Source organism: Herpailurus yagouaroundi, unplaced genomic scaffold, assembly GCF_014898765.1.
Source record: "Herpailurus yagouaroundi ecotype Mexico unplaced genomic scaffold, PumYag 165, whole genome shotgun sequence".
NCBI lineage: Eukaryota > Metazoa > Chordata > Mammalia > Carnivora > Felidae > Herpailurus > Herpailurus yagouaroundi.
In genome coordinates this window covers 4,763,854-4,785,046 of record NW_024412406.1, presented here as the reverse complement: position 1 = coordinate 4,785,046, position 21,193 = coordinate 4,763,854, and the positions used below count along the sequence as shown (strand labels likewise).

At 42.9% G+C, this 21,193-nt stretch overlaps 1 protein-coding gene and 2 long non-coding RNA genes across 3 annotated transcripts in view; 2 read left to right on the top strand and 1 right to left on the bottom strand.

Annotated features, from left to right (window-relative positions):
* The first annotated feature begins 1,326 nt into the window (after positions 1 to 1,326).
* Positions 1,327 to 5,414, top strand: FABP5 (fatty acid binding protein 5). Its single transcript, XM_040487520.1, has 4 exons — positions 1,327 to 1,486; positions 3,990 to 4,162; positions 4,560 to 4,661; positions 5,155 to 5,414. Exons 1-4 carry the CDS (start codon positions 1,408 to 1,410, stop codon positions 5,206 to 5,208), a joined length of 408 nt encoding a protein of 135 aa, XP_040343454.1. The 5' UTR covers positions 1,327 to 1,407; the 3' UTR covers positions 5,209 to 5,414.
* A 5,443-nt stretch (positions 5,415 to 10,857) lies between these two features.
* On the bottom strand, positions 10,858 to 19,877 carry LOC121038062 (uncharacterized). The gene is made up of 3 exons (XR_005794122.1): positions 19,500 to 19,877; positions 16,585 to 16,735; positions 10,858 to 11,518 (listed from the first exon to the last, which is right to left on the bottom strand). It is a non-coding gene; the product is annotated as an uncharacterized LOC121038062 (long non-coding RNA).
* Positions 14,880 to 21,193, top strand: part of LOC121038064 (uncharacterized) — a 259,619-nt gene continuing 253,305 nt past the window's right edge. Inside the window, exon 1 of the long non-coding RNA XR_005794123.1 lies at positions 14,880 to 15,564. This is a non-coding gene — a long non-coding RNA (uncharacterized LOC121038064). The remainder of the gene's footprint in view (positions 15,565 to 21,193) is intronic.

Here is a 21,193-nt window from a genome sequence, read left to right as displayed (position 1 = left end):
AAATAACACTTGCAAAAATTTAGTGGAGCTCAGAGTTAATGGATGTAAAGTAGCCAGGAAGCAGGGTGCCTGGGTGGCTCACCCGGTTAAGCATCAGGTCATGATCTCCAGGTCTGTGTGAGTTCGAGTCCCACATTGGGCTCTGTTGTGCTGACAGCTCAGCGCCTAGAGCCTGCTTCAGATTCTATGTCTCCCTGTCTCTGCGCCTCTCCCCCCACTCCCTGTTCACTCTCTCTGTTAAAAATAAACCTTAAAAATTTTTTAAGTAAAAAAAAAGTATGGGGAAGCATAGCATCTAGCACAAGCAGACACGCAGTAAATGGACCTTATCTCCATCACAGCAGCTGGCCTCTCTGTGTGGCAACTTTCTTACCTCATCCCAACTCACTCCCACAGGACCTGGGATCACAAAGTCAAATACTGCGACAGGTAGACTTTGAAAAGTAGAACATTCTACACAACACATACAGGGTGTTATTATAATTAAAGGCAACGAGGAAACGCGCTGGAGTCTCAATTCTTGGGAGTCTGAGGACAGACTATGAAGGGCTCACTCAGCTAGGAATAGAAACGAGTGACATTCTTGAATGGTTACCTTTAATAGCAATGACAGTCACTTCAACTGAAACTGCTTAAGGAGTTGTAGTTTGTAAACTGAACCTCCTAGGACATCTTCCCCTGCCCTGTACCTTCTGATAAAATCGTCTAACTCAAATCTAACTCACCGGCCCTGAGGCCCAAACTGGGCATGGGTGGAGGAGACTGGGGGGGTGGGGGCGGTGGCCCGAAGAGGGGGAGAACAGATTCTCTCAGGAAGGTATGGGATGTGGGTTAGTCCGCTAAGAGCAGAGACGAGGTGGGTCAAGAACTCTATCGCTCAGCCAAACCACCACCTATCAACCAATTTCTGCCGCCCAAGCCCTGCTCGGGCTAGTGGATTCTTTAGGGTATTTCGAAGGAAAAAGAGTGGCGGCCTGCAGGGAAAACGGTGCGGCCCAACAGAGGTGGGACCGGGCGCCCCGGTGGCCCCTCTGGCTTCCCGGCCATGCGGAGGCGCTGTAACGTGCAGGCGCTGGCGTCCGGGGCGGCGTGGGGCGCGCCGGGCGAGTTCCCGCTTGCAGGAAGCGCCGGGGGCGGGGGGGAGCCCCGCCATCCTACCGCCGTCCCCGGGCAGGTGGAACGGGTTCGCATTTGGCGACCGGGGGAGAGAGGCCCTGGGGGCGTGCGGTGGGGGGGGGGGGGGGGCGGGGCGGGAGCGGGCGAGGCGCGTCTCTCATTGGCCTCTCGGTGCCGCCCGGCACGCGCCGCTTTTATAAAGCAGCCACGGTTGCCGGCAGGTCGCAAGCCACGCTCCTGACGCCCCGCTCGGCTCCGCTCGCTCTGCACGCCCGCCCGTCGGCGCCCACCATGGCCACCCTTCAGCAGTTGGTAGGAAGATGGCGCTTAGTGGAGAGCAAAGGCTTTGACGAATACATGAAGGAAGTAGGTGAGGCTCCCGGCCGTGCGGCGCCTGTAACGTGGCGAGCGTGTGTCTGTTCCTAGGTCCCCTTCAGCGTGCTGAGCCCAGCGGCGGGGCGTGTTCGGCTGTACCCCCTGTACACCCATGCATCTCCCATCACCCCCCCCCCCCCCCCACCACCACCACCACGTGGGCAAGCAGCCCGGAGAGCAGCGCGCGCCTGCCGCCCGCCTGAGGATTCTCGACACGTTCTGTCTCCTGGGCCTCCCGGCTCTGCTTTCCCCTAGCCCACGCGGCAGCCACCCGCACTGCTTCTTGCCCTTGAGCGCGCTCCTCTTCCTCCCACCCCAGGCTTCACTTCTTTCGACCTCCTTCGGGCTGCCCCCGTAACTTTTCCCTATTTTTCTCTTCCCGCTACTCCTCCTCCGTCCCCCCGCCACCATCCTGCCTCTCCCAGTCGCCCCGTCGTGGCGGCACCCACTCCTTTCCCACCTTGCGCCGGCACTGCCTCCTCTTTTGTGGCTAGATGGAGCACGGGTTCCCCCACCCCTGCTCTCCTCCACGGGGGCGCGGAGCCGGGGCGCGGTTCCCCGCAGAAGCCCTTTGGAAGGTCCGATTGGGGCTGCCGCTTCAGCTTTCGTTCCGCCCTCGGCTGCCTCTCCCTAAACCTGCCGGGCGCTTGGGTTTGGCACGGGCATCCTCGTCCCCCGCCCTCTTCCCCACTACCGCGCGGCGCTGAGAGGCGTGGCGCTGGCGACACCGACCTAGTGCTGGCGGTGCTGGCGCTGGCCGCCCTGAGCGCCGCGGTGGGCGGGTGGCCTGTGCCAGGGAAACGGCGAGGCCTCCTGAGCCCGGGGTGGGGGGGTGGGGTACCCTCCACTGCCCTGCCCTCTGCGTGTTGAGGGTGAGGGGGTTTTACTGGAAAACCGCAGTCAAGCTGCAGAGCCCTCCTGCGGCTGCTTGCCAGCTGCTTGCCAGGTGGGTGTGGCCCTGCAGAAGCCCTGGACTGCTTACAGCCTTCCAGGAGTATGAGCCTCCGGAGGAAGATTCCAGTTTTTCCTCTCACTCTGAACTGTACTTGATTCTCTATTATTGTCCTTTTCTAGGCCAGTGGCAACGAGTATGCTCCTTGACACAATGGGTGGATTAGCAAACAAAAATGGACCTTTGTAGCAGGCCACTAGGGAGCTACTATGGAGTGGGATCGAATCCTATAGCGTGGATCTTATCTGGAAAGGGGCTTCCTTTCTGGTGTAAAAATTACTACAAAGACCCTCTATTGAGACCTAGTCCCCCTGGCACTTCAGAAACACTCCTTCTTAGCCTTTATCCAAGACGATGACAGCTTAAGCTGGTTCTGTGGTGAATCTTGAGTGTATTTATGATACTGTGAGTAAAACTGGAATGCACTATTTTGGTGTGTGTGCTGTAAGTCTATCTAGATCAAGAGAACTCTGGAGAAAGCCATTTACTTCATTCACATCCAGGAAATGTGTGTGTGTGTTCACTTGTGTGAGGACCACATAATGCCATTTCTCTGCCCATTGAAAGCGAATGTGTTTACCAGATGGTTTATTTCCAGGGTTCTAGAGTCATGAAGGTTGTCAAGGCTCAGTTCCTTAGGGGGCAGTCAAGGTGTGGGAAGAGCAGAGCCCTTTGTCCAAAGTGGGAATAAATAATCACTGACTAACAACACAAGGCACCAGCCCCCAAAATGGCAAAAGAGAACGCACCAAGAAGACATTGCAAGCCTAGTTGAATTTTTAATCATTAAGCCAGTGATTTTTGCTTAGGTTGTGGTCTCGTCTGTGAAACCAGGGTTTGGCCTAGATCTAAGTTTCCTTGTAAATGTTAACGTTAAGGAGAAATACAGAGAGTATAAATTCAATATGATATCAATATAGTAATTGAGTTACACAGCGCTGAAATGTTTACTGTTTTTGAGGGTAAATTTTTCCCAGTTTATTAGCATCATGATTGTGGAGTTAGCTCTTAAAAAACTCTTGTGGCGTTTGAATAGAGTTGATTTGGATTTTGTGTAGTTATTAGTCAAAGATTTATCCAGGGCCTTGGATGTGTCAGACTGTGTGCTAGAGTCCTATAATACAACATTTGGCAGAATTGAGTAGATAGTTTTAGGAATCCAGATTTCTTCCCTGACTTTCTGAAGGCCAGCATAGCATGGTGGCCAAGAGCTGAGATTTAGAGCCAAACTGTCTGTTCTTTTGGTTCCCAGCTCCATCACTTCCTAGCTGAATGAGCTTCGGTAAGTAACTTCAGTGCCTCACTCTTTCCTCTTGTAAAATGGAGACAGTGCTACCTCTCACACAGTTGTTGCAAGGCTTCCTATTAATCAATACATGTTAAGTGCTGGCACATGGTAAGCACTGGATTTGTGTTTACACTTGTTATTGAGAAGTGAATAAGTGAAAATATGTAGAACATAGCAACTGCAGTTGAATTACTCTATTTGTTATGTAAACCATAGCCTTGGTCTTCCTGTTATTTAACATGGGGTAACATTCTACAGGAGTGGGCATGGCTCTGCGAAAAGTGGGTGCAATGGCCAAACCAGATTGTATCATCTCTTCTGATGGCAAAAACCTCACCATAAAAACTGAGAGCACTCTGAAAACAACACAGTTCTCATGTAACCTGGGAGAGAAGTTTGAAGAAACTACAGCTGATGGCAGAAAAACTCAGGTCAGTCATAACTTAACAAAATCCATTCTAGACTTAACAAAGTCCATTCTAGACTTCTAGAATGATAGATTTTATTAATAATAGTCTTACTGTTTATGAGCAAAACTTAACGAAAAAGTCAAACTAGTTTATGAACTGAGTTTGACAAATTAGTGAAAGTACCAGCTTCATAACTTAGTGTATTTTGGAAAAATAGTTTAAGAAACATGAGAGAATGAGTGTCTCTTATAAGGGTCTAGATTGAAAAGCATAAACTATATTATGAATAGAGTCGGTATGGGTTAATGAAGTGGACCCAGAAAGGAAAAGATGAAAAAATGTTGATTAAGGAAGTTATGAGTCATGGAAACTCTTCTTGTAACATACTTTGGAAGATTAAAAAGTGTTATTTTTGCAGACTGTCTGCACCTTTACAAATGGCGCGTTGGTTCAACATCAGGAATGGGACGGGAAGGAAAGCACAATAACAAGAAAATTGGAAGATGGGAAATTAGTAGTGGTAAGTGCCAATCTCCTTATTAGCACTCATAGTTCACTTAATTGTTCAATATCACTGATCATGAACATGAGAACTTTAGATTTTGCAAATCAGGGCTTTAGTTTGCCATACACACATCATAAGCAAAATAATGGGTTCTAGCTTTTCAAACCCAGGAATTTTAGAATGTATTTTCTGGGGTGCCTGGATGGCTCAGTCAGTCAGATTTCCAACTCTCGATTTTGGCTCAGGTCATGATCTGATGGTTTGTGAGATGGAGCCCCACTTGGGGCTCTGTACTGGGCATGGAGCCTGCTTAAGATTCCTCTTCACTTTGCCCCTCCCCCACGTGCATGCGCGCATTTTCTCTCTCTCTCTCTCAAAAAAAACCAAACCATTTTCTCCATCTATGAAGTAGATTACAAAGTTTCATAAGATGCTGACCCTAGTATTGAACTACTACCATTGTTCTGGGATGCATGACTAACCTAATTCTTTAATATCGTTCTTCTAGGAGTGCGTCATGAACAATGTCACCTGTACTCGGGTCTATGAAAAAGTAGAGTAAAAATTCCATCATCATTTGGACAGGAATTAGCTGTGAGGATGAACAAGCTCAGTTCAATGAGCAAATCTCCATATGCTTTTTTTTTTTTTTTCATCACTGCGTTCAATTATCTTTATCACAAACATTTTACATGCAGCTATTTCAAAGTGTTGATTTAATTAGGATCATCCCTTGGGTTAGTAAATAAATGTGTTTGTGCTATGCCAGTGTTGTATGCTTTTTTAAAGTTCATAGGAAATTAGTGTTGAATTTTAATAAGTATGAATTGAATAAATTCTGGAGTAGTCTTGAGGGTCCTAAATTGAGATAAATTTTAGTAATTTATATAGAGAACTACTTCTGTGGCAGATACACTACCAATCATTTAAGCTTGCCCTACACCATTAGAACTTTGTATCAACTCAAAGATCTTAAATTTCTGGCAAAGACTATTCTCATTAAAAATTGTTACATAATCTTTATAATTTAAACATTAGAATAAAAGTTAAATTACCATCATTGACCAATGATTATACTTTTAACGGTGCACTTATAGCTATTATTCAGGAATTCTGCAACCCCAAATTCTCTTAACTGATTTTCTGAGGACGTGCCATGTGCCAGGCAGTGATCTAGCTGTTGAGGCATATCTGGGTACAAGGTCCAGTCATTGCCCCTCACTGTGAGGAGAAACACCAACTTTGGAAGAACACAATCTGCTCATTAACAAAAGCCATAGAAGTAACAGAGTTCTAAAATGCTGCCTGTGTATCTATATAAAGAATAACCAGAATTCTGACGAACCCCTGTTCTCGTTCTCAAACCCAAATACAAACATCTGCAGTTCACATTTGGAGAAGTAGCCTGTAGACATTGGGCTAAAGCTTTGTATGCATGATAGCCGAGGTAACACTTCAAGGAAGTAGTACCATTATCTCAATTCTGTAAATAAGAAAACAGGTTTCGACTAGCGAATCTGTTAAAGGATATAGGAAGTAGTAGTGCTGGATTGGGAACCTACATCTTATAGAGTATACTCCATGTTCAGTCATTCTGCAACACTGTCTCTTATCAGCTTGTATTAAGATCCCGAGTCTATAAAGTCCCTCAAATATAATAATTGAGACCTGCGAAACCACCCTCCATGCGTTGAAATGTTAGCTGGTAAGAATCTTCAGAATTGCTGAAAGCTTGCAGTCAGGGAAAGAGCTCAGCTCACTGACACTCCAGCCCTGTGCTGTCCAATATGGAGCCCTAAGGGGCGCGGGGTGGCTCAGTTGGTTAAGTGACTCACTCTTTTTTTTTTTTTTTCAACGTTTATTTATTTTTGGGACAGAGAGAGAGGGAGACACAGAATCGGAAACAGGCTCCAGGCTCCGAGCCATCAGCCCAGAGCCCGACGCGGGGCTCGAACTCACAGACTGCGAGATCGTGACCTGGCTGAAGTCGGACGCTTAACCGACTGCGCCACCCAGGCGCCCCAAGTGACTCACTCTTGATCTCAGCTCAGGTCATGATCTCATGGTTAAAGAGATAGAGCCCTGAGTTGGACTCTGTGCTGATGCCTGCTTGGGATTCTCTCTGTCCCTCACTCTCCGCCCCTCTCTCACACTCTTGCTCTCTCTCAAAATAAGCAAAAAAATATACATGTAGCCATGAGCCACAGATGGATGTTGAGGACTTGAAATGTGGCTCATCTCAGTTGAGATGTGTTGGAAGTGAAATACATATTGGATTTCAGACTTGATACAAAAAAAGGTTAAATTCCTCTTTTTTAAAATATTGGTTGCAAATTGAAATCACATTTTGGATACAGTTGGTTACCTAAATATTCTAAATTAAAAAAAATAATTTTACCTGTTTCTTACTTTTTCTTAACGTGTCTAGGGGAAAATTTTAAATTATGTGTGCTAGCATTTTTGTGTCTGTGTGTTTTTTTTTGTTTTTTGTTTTTTTTTATTTTTGGGACAGAGAGAGACAGAGCATGAACGGGGGAGGGGCAGAGAGAGAGGGAGACACAGAATCGGAAACAGGCTCCAGGCTCCGAGCCATCCGCCCAGAGCCTGACGAGGGGCTCGAACTCACAGACCGCGAGATCGTGACCCGGCTGAAGTCGGACGCCTAACCGACTGCGCCACCCAGGCGCCCCTGTGTCTGTGTTTTTTTATCGGATGGTGCTGCTCTAAACTTCCTTTTCTATTTGAATTTCCATCTTGCTTATTTTAGTCTTCATGCTAGAGTTCCTCTTCCATCCTCTTTTTCAACTTCGAACAATAGTATACACTTATACAACTCTCTCTGAACCAGACCCTGGACCAAGTACTATAAAAGTTTTGTAGTTCTTAGAACCACCCTAGATTATGTTCATTAACAATTGTTTTCTGCATTTAGATGAAACTAAAGCTCAGAGTCTAGGTAATCGTCCCAAGCCATACAGTGGATACAAGTCAGAGAACACATAGGAGCGCACATTTATGTAACTGTAAAGCCTGTGCTTCTAGCCACCCGGCTCTAATGCCTACACTGCCTCAGTTTATGGACTGTGGAGTATTGCTTGCAGGATAGTAGGCTCATGTACCTTACATGGGTACTGTTCACATTTTGGGTTAGAGAATTTTCTACTGTGCTGGCAGATGGCACGCGTCCTACGACTTCGCATCCTAAGATCATGGCCACAGAATGCTCATGGCACCCATCAGCCTACCCCAAACATCCCATACACTTCCATATGTCCTATAAGGGTATGTACCATACCCGGTTGAGAACTACTGGATAGAGCAGTGTATCTCAACTCCATGTCACCTGGTGTCAGGTAAGCCCTTCTTTCTGCTAAGCAATCATTTAATGTCACTTGCAAAAGTGACACTTAGCAAAAGATAGAAAGTAGTGCCTTCATTGAGTATTTTTGTTTTCTTTTAAATGGTCATATGCTGGAATGTATTCTGGCTAGTTCTACAACACACAGGATCTCTCGGGGATTCACTTTTACCCCAGATCTATCAGGTCTCCTGTTTTCTATGCTTCAATCCTTTGTTGCTGATAACCTAGTAGACATTTCCTTATAGATGCCATGTTTAATTTCAAACTTGTTTAATCTTCCTAAACTATAATATGATGATGTAAGTGCTTGGGCTTTGGAAGCAGAAAGTCCTGTAATCCAGTTCTGGCTCCCTACCCTTGAAGAACTGTGTAACTCGGCAAATTACTTGACTTCTGATCCTTAGTTACCTACCTTCTTTGTAATAAGATACCACATTGTCTGACTCATAGCATTGTTCTAAATATTAAATGAGATAATGTATGTAAAGCACTTAGCCCAAGGTCCAGCACATAGTAAAGACCCAATGCCTCTCGAGTACTGCTGAATAGAACTTTCTGTGGTGAAACAGGCTATAACATCCGCACTATCCAATAGAGTGGCCACCAGACACGTGTTTGTGGGTATTGAGCACTTGAAATGTAGTAAGTGCAATTGAGGAATTGAATTTTTTATTTTGCTCAAATTTAATCAATTAAAATGTAAATTTAAATACCCATGATGCTAACCTCATGTTTTCTAAAACTGAGTCTCTTAGTTTTGATCCCAAACCTACTCCTCTTGCAGTATTCTCCATCTTAGTACGTGGAAATGGCATTTTTCCAGTTCCCAACATGAAAGCCTAGGAGTAATCTTTAATTCTTTTCTTTTTCATACCAAATCTAATCCGTAAGCAAATTATTTCAACTTTAGCCTCAGAATATATTTAGAATTCAGTTACTTTTCACCTCTTCTGCAGGTACCATCCTGGTTCAAACACCATCTCTCCTCTGCTCTCCTGTTGGCATTTTTATTCTCCCAGAGCTATCATTTTAAAAAACAAGGTTAAAGTATATAATCCTCTGTTAAGAAGCCAAAGTCTTGGGGCACGTGGGTGGCTCAGTCGGTTTAGCGTCTGACTTCAGCTCAGGTCATGATCTCATAGATTGTGAGTTCAGGCCCCACGTTGGGCTCTGTGCTGACAGCTCGGAGCCTGGAGCCTGCTTTGGATTCTATGTCTCCCTCTCTCTCTGCCCTCCCCCAACTCAATCTCTGTCTCTGTCCCTTTCTCTTCTCTGTCTCTCTCTCAAAATATAAATAAACATTAAAAAAAATTTTAAAAAAAGAAGCCAAAGTCTTTACAGAGGTCCTATCTATTCTTGCCTGTGTCTCCCAACTTCCCGATTCCTCTCCTGATTTCTTCTCCTATTGCGCCCCTCTCACACATTTCCCTTCAGGCACTGACTTTTTTTTTTTTTTTTAATGTTTTTATTTATTTTTGAGAGAGAGAGAGAGAGAGAGCGCACACAAGTGGGGGAGGGGCAGACAGAAGGGGAGACACGGAATCTGAAGCAGGCTCCAGGCTCTGAGCTGGCCACAAAATAGAGCCCAATGTGGGGCTCAAACTCAGGGACTGCAAGATCATGACCTAAGCTGAAGTCATTCTCCCAACCTGCAGAGCCACCCAGGGACCCCAGGCATTTGACTGTTGTTGACACAAGTGTGCTCCTGCCTCAGGATGTTTGCACTTGTTGCCTCTGCCTATAACAGTCTTTCCTAAGGAATCTGCAACCCAGGTTTTTCAGCTTTCTCACTTCCTTCAGGTGTCTTCTCAAATGTTCCCCTAGGAATAAGTCCCAGACCACACTATATGTAATAGCTATCACGCCTCCCCCATACTCCCTGTTCCCCTACACTGCCCTTGTCCTTACCATCAGTCCCGACTAGCTATATATCTACTTAAAACTTTGGATGGGGAGGAGGTTATTATCTGTCTCTCCCACTGGAATGTCAGAAGTCCGTGAAGAAGGGACTTTGTTTTAACAGCGTTCTCTAGCACTCGATTAGGAAGCAACTTGGCACACAGGAGATACTCAATAAATACCATTGAATGATTAGATTCTTTAATTAATGGCTTCTTTGTACTTGTTTAACACATTTTAATATTATTTAAGACCCTTCATGATTTTACTTCAATTTATCTTTGAAACCATATTTCCTGCCCTTTGTCCACACTGTTGAAATTTAATCTGGTCTTTTACTTACACTAGAATAGTGTGCTTGATAATGATAGAATACGGATGGAATAGGGAGTGAGGGATTCCATCATTCTTCTGAACTGGTAGGTCATGACATTCTGCCCCACCAGTAAATAGGCTGCCCAATTTCGATCAACGTGTAAAATTTATCTTACTACAGCTGAGTACGGCCAACAGGCAATGTGTATCAGACAGAACTTGATCTGAGTTGTTTGTGGAACATGGTGCAGATTAGATATAATTTACTACAAATAAGATGGATTCATATAAATCAAACCCTCACCGAAGAAAAATATGCAGGCAAGAGATGACTTAACTTTTGGATTATGTCTTTGAGTGCTACAAGGGCATGAACTGTTTTCTTCAAACACAATCTGAGTGCCTAAGGGTGAATGATTATGTTGAATCACAGCGGTGCAATCAGCCGTGCAATCTTTGTAGGCAACATGAGGTTTAGTTATATGCAAGTAGAATTATGTTGCCTTTATTGTCATTCAGTGGTTTCTTGAGTCTTAATCTCAACTGCTTTCCCCAAATCTGGTGTTTGTGCTATAATTTAAAAAAGGATGGGGTGGGCTGGGTAGCTCAGTTGGTTGAGAGCCCAAGTCTAAGTTTTGACTCAGGTCAGGACTCAAGGGGAGTGAGATCAAGCCCTGGCTGTTGGGCTCCGCCCTGGGGGTGGAGCCTGAGGGTGGAGCCGCTTAACATTCTCTTTCCGTCTCCCTCTGTCCCCTGCCCACCCCGATTGCGCATATGTGCACGCTCTCAGAGTAAAATAATAAAAATACAAGTTTGGGAACCATGTGTTTACTACCTAGATTTTAATGCTGCCTGCGCAACTTCGGTTATTATTCAATTCCTGTGGCTTATTAATCAATGATTATTAGTGCTTGTTGTATTTTAAATTCACTTTTAAGTTTATGAGAATAGTGATGGCTTTTTCCTGGGTTTCATGTACTCACTGTTTTCCTTTTCTGGTGTTGTCCTCTTAGAATTCACTGCCCTTTAGTAGGTCATGTGTGATGTGGATTAGTAGGAAGAAATGATGAAGCTGGTAAACTGGTTTAAAGAGCTGCGTGACACATGTTTTGAAATATTGTGAAAGGCAGGGTGGTATGACTTGTCACTGGTCTCACAGCAACTGGAAAATAACTCGAGTCTTATGACATCTGGTCTGTCAGACCAGTCACCAGATCATACGTGAACATTTCCTTGGGATCAAGTCCGTCGGCTCCTCCCATTCGTCCTTCTTCTACTCTGCACACTTTGAAAATGCCTGAGAAGAGAACAATGATACTTCTGGAAGAGTGCTTGCTATGGTGCCGATGTCACATGGTATGGTGAACAAGATAGAGCAGGGTCAGGGGCCTTTCCTTTTTCATGGAACTAACATCGTCGTGTGAGAAGATAGAATCGTGGACAGACAATTGTTTTTTTTTTTTTTTTTTTTTAATTTTTTTTTTCAACGTTTATTTATTTTTGGGACAGAGAGAGACAGAGCATGAACGGGGGAGGGGCAGAGAGAGAGGGAGACACAGAATCAGAAACAGGCTCCAGGCTCTGAGCCATCAGCCCAGAGCCCGACGCGGGGCTCGAACCCACGGACCGCGAGATCGTGACCTGGCTGAAGTCGGACACTTAACCGACTGCGCCACCCAGGCGCCCCGTGGACAGACAATTGTAACAGATGGCACAGAGCGATAAATGCAGCAAGAAAATAATATTAAAACAGTAGTGTGATAAGCAGTGAGTAGGGTTGAAGCTACTTTATATGGGATGGTCAGGGAAGGCCTCTCAGGAAGGGAATGTTTGAACCGAGACTTGAATAATGAGCAGAAAGTAAGCAAGAAAACACCTGGAAACAGAGTATTTTTGTTCCCTCTCTAGGCAGAGAGGTTAGCGACTACAATAGCCCTAAGGGGCGGACAAACCAAGTGACAGAGTGACAGAAGCTTGTTGAAAGTGAAGCCCTGAAGGGCACAATATAGTCTAATACTTGGGTAGGAAACAGAGCATGTGGGATCTGGGGTTTATCTGAGGGTCGGAAGAAACCATTGGAGGGTCTGGAGTAGGAAAGGGCAGAAGACAAAAAGATAATAATAATAAACTTAGTTTCACTTTCAGTAATAGAAAACTTGATGTTTAGAAAAACCCTCTTACTAAAAACAATGGAAAATACTGGAAAAAATATTTTTTAAAATGTCTTTAATGTGACAAAGAGCTAATAAAATAGTTAGGAATTATTTGTCATGGATCTGGGAAACAAGATTACAAGCCCAATTTACAGGGCTGGTTTTACCATGGAGCATTTATTTCTGGTTCCAGAAGTGGCTGAGAGGCTGAACTGTGTTTTTGGCAACAAATGAAACAATTGGCTTTTGTCTGGTGGTAGATGAGCTGGCTTCATCTTCTCCCGAATTAGAAAAAGTGTTCCTAATAGTTGAAAATTTGGGGATGAGGATGTTCATCAGAGTGCTATGTACTCTAGCAGAGAATTGGAAGGCACGTAACTTATAGAAAGTGGGGGATTGCTTAAATAATAATGGTATGAACATATGATACAATACTAACAGGCATAAACAATAAAAGACTACTAAGATCTTGGGAAAAGCTTCATAATGCACTGGAAAGTGAAAAGAAAATTTGACTGTATTATGTACATGTTGTCCCATTGTGTAACAATATGTGCATATATGTAGAAAAACATAAAAAATGGTAACAGTGGTTATCTCTTGCTATTGGGTGATGTTTAACTTCTTATTTACTTCTCTAAGAAAAATTTAAAAACATTTTAATATAAACAGCTATATTTATATTTTTAAGGATAAATGAATAATATATTAGAAAATACTACAGAAAAAAATACCACAGAAAAGTACAAAGAAGAAAATAAAAGAGCCCCGGAAGTCTCATTGATATTCCATAGAATATCAATATTAATATTTACTTATGAATACTCAGATTCTTCTTTATGCATCTATGTGTATATAGATCCAAAACATTTCATACATGGGATCATACAAACCAATATTCTAGTCTTGCTTTTTAGCTCAAATATTTACTTTTTAATTGAAGTATAATTGAATATAATATAATTGAATATAACATTCGCATTAGTTCTTTAACTTAAGTATTTACTTTTTAATTGAATAGAATACAATTGAATATAATATAACATTATATTAGTTTCAGGTATACAACATAATGATTTGCTATTTGTATACATCACAAAGTGATCATCACAATAAATCTAGTTACCATCTGTCCTCATACAAAGTTACCAGAAAAATTAAGTTTTTTTCCCTTATGAGAACTTTCAAGATCTATTTTCTTAACAACTTTTAAATATATAATACAATGTTATTGACTATAGTCATCATGCTGTACCTTACATTCCCATGACTTATTTATGACTGGAAGTTTGTACCTTTGGATCCCTTTCACCTATTTCAGCCACACCCCAACATCCCTCCCCACTAGCGACCACCACTCTATTTTCTATATCTTTGAGTTTTGTTTGTTCATGTGTTATGTTTTTAGATTCCACATTTAAGTGAAATCATATGGTGTTTGCCTTTATCTGACTTATTTCACTTACCATATTACCCACTGGGTCCATCCATGTTGTTGCAAATGGCAAGATTTCATTCTTTTTATGGCAAAATAGTATTCCACTTTATATGTATATCACATCTTCTTTATCCGTTCATCCATTGATAAACACTTAGGTTGTTTCCATATCTTAGCTATTGTAAATAATGTTTCAGTGAATGTGGGGATGTGTATATCTTCAAATTAATGTTTTCGTTTTCTTCAGAGAAATACCGAGAAGTGGAATTGCTGGATCGTATGGTAGTTCTATTTTTCCTTTTTGAGGAATAATCTCCATGGTGGTTGTACCAATCTACACTTCTACCAATAGGGCATAAGTGTTCTCTATAACCACAGCCATGTCAGCATTTGTTATTTCTTATATTTTTGATAATAGCTATTCTGACAAGTGTGAGATTATATTTCATCGTGATTTTAATTTGCATCTCCCTGATGATTAGTGATGTTGAGCATCTTTTCCTGTGCCTATTTGGCCATGTGCATGTCTTCCTTGGAAAAATGTATATTCAGATCCTCTGTCCATTTGTAATTGGATTATGTATTTTTTTTTTTGTTTGTTTTTGAGTTGAATAAATTCTTTATATATTTTGGCTGTTACCCACCTCTCAGATATATGCCTTGCAAATATATTCTCCCACTCAGTAGGTTGCATTTTCATCTGTTGATTGTTTCCTTCCCTGTGCAGATGCTTTTTAGTTTGATGTAGTCCCACTTATATATTGTTACTTTTGTCACCACTACCTTTGGAGTCAGAGCTGAAAAAATATTATGAAGAGCAGTCTCAAGGAGCAGACCCTCTATGATTTCTTCTAGGACTTTTATGGTTTCCAGTCTTCTATGCAGGTGTAATCCATTTTGAGTTGGTTTTTTGTATGGTATAAGATTAATGGTCCAGTTTCATTCTTTTGCATGTGGCCCTCCAGTTTTCCCAACACCATTTATTGAAAACATTGTACTTTCCCCATTGTATATATATTCTTGCATCCTTTGTTGTAAATCAACTGATCATATATGCATGGGTTTATTTGTGGACTCTATTATTCTAATGATCTATGTGTCTGTTTTTATGCAAATACCATACTGTTTTGATTACTATTATTTTATAGTATAGTTTGAAATTTGGGAGTGTGAGCTCTCCAGCCTTGTTATTCTTTCTCAAGATTGTTTTGGCTATTCAGGATCTTTTGTGGTTCCACACAAATTTTAGAATTGTTTGTTCTATTTCTGTGGAAAAATACCATTGGAATTTTGATAGGGATTGCAGTGAATCTACAGATTTCATTTGGTAAGATGGACATTTTAACAATATTAATTCTTCCAATCCATGAGCACAAAATAGCTTTCCATTTATTAGTGTCTTCTGCAATTTATCTCATCAATGTCTCAGAGTTTTCCGAGTACAGATCTTTTACCTCCCTGCTTAAATTTATTTCTAGATATTTTAGTCTTTTTGATGCACTTATAAATGGGATTATTCTCTTAAATTCTCTTTCTGATAGTTCATTGTTAGTATACAAAAATGCAGGAATGGTGTGGAGGGTGGAGTGCTCACCTGCTGACACTTACAGGCTAGAGTAAGGATAAAAAAACGACATCCACGCACACCTGCAATCAGCAAGGCAGAGGGAGAGTGTGAAGATGGCTCCTGCCTGTGCCTCCGACCCAGAGAGAGTCCCAACAAGCTTCTGCACCTCCAGCAAGTGACTTAAGGTTAGCAAATGAATCTCCTTCACATATGGCCTAGGCATTTTTCAATCTGTTGCTTTTACGCCGGGTCCTGGAGCAAATAAGTCTGTGTGTGAGCCTTCTAAGAGTGGAATCTCTGTCCTCTATGGTATGTTTCTCCTGCACGTGAGCCCCACTGGTTTTCAAAGCCAGGTATTTTGGGAGCTACCTCTCTGGGGCAAGGCTAAGGGTTGGGGTGCCTGATGGTGAGCACATACCCTTCCTCCCCAGAGAGAAGTTCAGTGTTTGTGAGGCCCCTCCTGGCTCCTTCGGATTGTAGGTTGCTGGGGGGGTGGGGAGGGTTGGGGTTTTTGGAAAGAGCTGTCTCGCTTCCCCTGCCAGTCTTGATGTGGCCTTTTTATCATTTGTTGTGGAGAATCTGTTCAGCTGGTTTTCAGGGTTTTTTTCTTTCAGAGAGAATTGCTGCATATGTGGCTCTCTCGATTTGTTGTGTCTGTGGGTGCAGCTGAATTCAGGGTGTTCCTTCCTAAACTGCTGACTTGAACCACCCTGTCCATGTTGTTTTTTAATTTCATAATATTTAACTTTACTTCAACTCTGTTATTTATTTTATCAATTGCCTAATGATAAACATTGAAGGTTTTTTTTTAAGTTTTCAGTTATTAACTATGGTTCAATGAACATTTTTATACATTGATGTAATAGAATCTTTTAAAGATATTTAAGAAGTATTTACCCTTCAGCTAGACATAGGCCAGGTATTGCCAGGTTGCAGACAAGGCTGACCTCAAAAAGTTGTAGAATTTAGTAGTACCTGATTAAAGAAACGTCTACCCTAGAAAATATTTTGCCTCCAAGAAGCACTTAAACTATTTTAACAAGGAACACATTTTTTCCTTTATACAATTAAATATCTAAAGGTAGGGAAATTGTGATTCTAAAGTCAACCCTCATGGACAAGTTAAAGAATCAATATTTTATTTATGGTGGGACAGTTTGGCTCTTTCTCGTTTGCTGGGCTTTATGCAAGACCATGGTGTTTACCTGGGCACAACTGCAAGGGCCTGTATTCTCATTCTCGTCTGTGTGGATGGCCCTGCGAGGTCACGTGAAATCTGTTTGGTTATGCCACTGATGTCCTGGTGTTTTGTGTAGTTTGTTTCTTGCTTGGTCGGTGTGTTGGTTTATTACTTTTCTGCAAGAAACACAGGGGAGAAAAATCCCAGTGATATGTTTCAGAATTTCAGAACAGTAGTAATGAAGATAGCGTTCACTCAGAAGTTTGAAAAGTTACATATAAGAGAACAAAGATTTCTTTCATGGTTTAGACAGAGTTGGTTTGACAAAGGTTTTCAGTAAATCACACAGCCAAATATAGAAGCAAAGCTTGCTGACTCAGTCTATTGCACTAACCACTAAATTCAGCTTCCTTCCTTAGCCACACAGGGCAGAAACACAGAGGGAGTGGGAAATATGCCACTCTTTCTGGAACAGGCAGACTTCTGGCAAACTGCCAGTTCTGGAGGTTAACCTGTGTAATGCATCATTTTATGAAATGCATACCACACCCAGAAACCTTGGAGAAATCATCATGACACAGATAAGATCATCTCAAAACTTTCTGATTTCATCTTGAAATGAGTAACATGTCAGTAGAAGTTTCTGATGATAAGTTAAATTCTTTTTTCTGGAAATAGGAAATAATCCTAGAATCCTAGACAATTTCAGTCAGTGTTGATTCTGTATGTTTGGGCAGATTCTGTATGATGGGGAAGTAATGCTATTTCAATTCCACATATCAGGGCACAAAGACACATTAAAATAAGAAGTAAGACACCAGACCAGAATGAGCCAACACAATGTTAGTGAAGGCAATAAATCTAAGGGATGATTTCATAAAAATGTCATCAGAATATTTGCAAGTAGAGAATCACATTTTGTCTATCATGTCTCTTATTTCATTGTACCTAAGTTTTATAAACTTGCAGTCATTCGTTTTGATCTAGGAGAACTTTCCTTATATCAAGAATGAACTTATATACAAATTTCATATCTCATATACAAGTCATGTCTTCCTTATTGTATTAGCTTTGATTAGTTAGCTGATGAGGTCTAAGTGTCCCACCCCATTGTCAGTATGTTTGAGATGGATTGATTGACTAATTGATTCATTCACTTCAGCAAATGTATGTGGGGCCCCCACAATGTACCAGACATCATGCCAAGGGCTGGGTATAAAAAACTGGATGAAGGTGGAAAGTTCTTGTCTTTATGGAGCTTAGAGTCAGCAGGGAGAGATGGACAAAACCCAAAACTGACGTAGGAGCACCTGGGTGGCTCAGCCAATTAAGTGTCCGACATTTCATTTCGGCCCAGGTCATGATCTCACAGTTCACGAGTTCAAGCCCCACATCAGGGTTCTTTGAAGTTCTGTGCTGACAGTGCAGAGCCTGCTTGGGATTCTCTCTCTCTTTTTCTCCCTGCTCTTCGTTCGCTCATGCATGAGCGCTTGTTCTCTCCCTCCAAATAAATAAATAAACATTAAAAAAGCTAGTGTAATAATTATAGATTGACACAATTGCTATAAAGGACAAAAAGGATGCTTGATGAAGAATAACGGCAGGAACCCATAATGGGTAAGGTAGGGACAGCCTCTCTGATGAGGAGAAATTTAAGCTTAATCCTGAAGGAAGAAAAGGAACCAGGCAGGAGACAAAGAGGGGAGAGAATTTTTAGCAAAAAGAGTAAATGGCCAGAGGATGGAAGAAACTTGATGTAAAGCCAGGTGGAGCCCCTGAGGAGGAAGCATTGTGCTGGGGCAGGTGGGTATGGACTGGGTCAAGCTCTGCTGGGAAGTCACGTGGAAAGTTTAAAAAGAGGTAGAGACACACATATCTCAATCCTTAGGGCCAGATATATTTTTGAATTCAGAATTTATTTCGCATTAAAATTTTTTTTTTAATTTATTTCTTTTGAGAGAGAGAGTGTGAGTGGGGTAGGGGCAGAGAGAGAGAGAAGGGGAGAGACAGAGAGAGAATCCCAAGCAGGCCTCACGCTGTCGGCACAGAGCCCCACGTGGGACTGGAACCACGGTGGGGCTTGTACTCACAAACTGCAAGATCATGACCCGAGCCTAAATCAAGAGTCAGATGCTCAACCCACTGAGCCAGCCAGGTGCCTCCAGAATTTGCTCTGCATTTTAGAATGTTAATATAATGCACAAATGAAACCATAAATTAACCCATATATTACATAACTCTCCCAGAGGCACTCGGGGGTGGTACCCTATCATCAAACACATTAATATACCTGCAAGGAAACATGAATATTCACACAAAGACTATGAACATAGTGAACAAAGACTATGTATGGCCCTGCATCAGTTTATCTCAGGCTTTGCTGCCAGATGAGTTCAGCTCCAATTAGATTTTGCCACCAACTAAATTATTTTAAAAAATCAGTTTTCAGAGCTTTGGATTTTGGATTGGTGGATGAGAGATTATGGACCTGTAATTATCCTCCCTTTCCCCAATCATTTGACTAACAGTAATTTATGTATTCAACAAATTATTTTTTTGAAGACTTTCCTATGTGCCAGGTAGTATTTTGAATGTCCAAAAGAAATGCATTAAACATGGAGCGCCTGGGTGGCTCAGTCAGCTAAGTGTCTCACTTCGGCTCAGGTCATGATCTCCCGCTGGTTGGTGAGTTCAAGCCCTGCATCAGGCTCTGTGCTGACAGCTCGGAGCCTGGAGCCTGCTTTGGATTCTGTGTCTCCCTTTCTCTCTGCCTCTCCCCTGCTCACACTCTGTCTCTCTCTCTCAAAAATAAATAAAGATTAAAAAAAATAGAGTGGGCACCTAACCCACTGAGCCAGCCAGGCACTCTTACAGCTATGTAAACTTTAAATGTTAATTTTTTACAGCACAATATTACTTGCAACCACAGGGACAACAAACCTGAATAAGCCAGCACAAAGCGTCTCGGTACGTAGGCTCATGTAGAAGAATCTAGTGCCAAGTTCTTGGTTAGAGGGTAGTGAGATGCTGGAATCTGCCGCCAGCTTCCCTGAAACTCCTTTCATGTGACGGTGTCCAGATCCTTTCAGAAATTCCTAATGCTCACCTTTGCCTTTGATAATTAATAGTTTATCTGCCTGTGATGAAATATTTGGTGTATAGCATATAGAGGAAACATAAGCAGAACCAAGAACATGTGGATACTTCTGGCTCCAGATCATGAATCTCAGGACTATTCTTCCAGTAGTGCCAGATACTGAGGTGAGAACGTCGCATGGTTTCATTTAGTCCTAAAACCAATGAGGTAGATACAAATATTATTTCCTTTTTTTTTTTTAACGTTTATTTATTTTTGAGACAGAGAGAGACAGAGCATGAACGGGGGAGGGTCAGAGAGAGAGGGAGACCCAGAATCGGAAACAGGCTCCAGGCTCTGAGCTGTCAGCACAGAGCCTGAAGCGGGGCTCGAACTCACGGACCGCGAGATGGTGACCTGGGCCGAAGTCGGAAGCTTAACCGACTGAGCCACCCAGGCGCCCCAGTATTATTTCCTTTTTAAGAATCCAGGAACAGAGGTTTAAAAGCAGTTTGAAGTGGACACTGGAGCTGTGCCAATAAAGAGCGAGGCATGCCTGGGAGTTTCTTTCCCCCCCACCCGGTACCCTGCCCCCAAGGTGGAGAACAAGCAATGACTGACAGGTGTGGGAGTGTGAAAGCTCAGGTCCCTTGCGTCCAGTTAGGGCAACTCTGAGATGTAGGTGACACTCCAGAGCTGCCCTGTGGATCAAGCCAAGCCAGCCCTCTGCAGAACTTTGCCTGGGATCACGCCTTGTCTTGGTTTCCTCCTCTTCCTGTTCATGCTTCCCCTCCTCTCTTGCCCTCACCCTCTCGCCCAAGTCTCTCCCAAGCACTTCCTTGAACGAAGTGCTTACACAAAAATTCTTGCCTTTGGGTCTGCTTCTAGAGAACACAGAACGGCCCTGCTGAGACCTGGGGAATTCCTGACCTGGGGGAACCATGAGAGATTAAAAAAAAAAAAAAAAATTGATTGTTGTTTAAACTGTGATTTGACGTGCAGCGGTGAGTAGTTAGAACTCCCTCCAATACAGCAGGGACTTCTCCAGCTCTTCCTCAGCCGGAGCTATGGCTGAATTCATCGTGATCAGGCAGACACATATTCCAGATTTAAAGTTTCCCTTTTCGCTGTAGGGCCTCAGCTAACACCACTATCTAAGTCCCCACAGAGTGCCTTGTCTGCGAAATATCGCCTTGGGTCAGGGAACACCCTTTATGGTAAATGAGGTATAACAAAGTTTAAGGGACCATGGAATCCACTGATCCTACCATAACCACCTCTTGAAGGCAAAGCTGAGAGTGGGGTACGATCCTTCAGGATGTGGTTTGTAGCATAGGACAAAAGCCATTACTCACTGCTGGGTATACCCAAAGGGAGGAATATGGAGGTTCAGGAACTAGAGGCAGGAATAGGAGTGGCCCTGCTCACCATTACTCCCCGTGACCCACTTCTTGTTCCTCTCGATATGCTTTTATAGCTTCCTTTCACTCTCCCAGCTTGGGTGTACTTCCAGCAGCCACAGCTGTGGTTTTTCATGGCCAGACTGAAGGCATTCTAC

Excerpts from the sequence above, each read along its gene's own strand:
- FABP5 (XM_040487520.1), top strand. The coding sequence starts at position 1,408 with ATGGCCACCCTTCAGCAGTTGGTAGGAAGATGGCGCTTAGTGGAGAGC. Across the intron at positions 1,487-3,989 it reads CGAATACATGAAGGAAGTAG|GAGTGGGCATGGCTCTGCGA; the intron begins GTGAGGCTCCCG and ends AACATTCTACAG. Across the intron at positions 4,662-5,154 it reads AAGATGGGAAATTAGTAGTG|GAGTGCGTCATGAACAATGT; the intron begins GTAAGTGCCAAT and ends TCGTTCTTCTAG.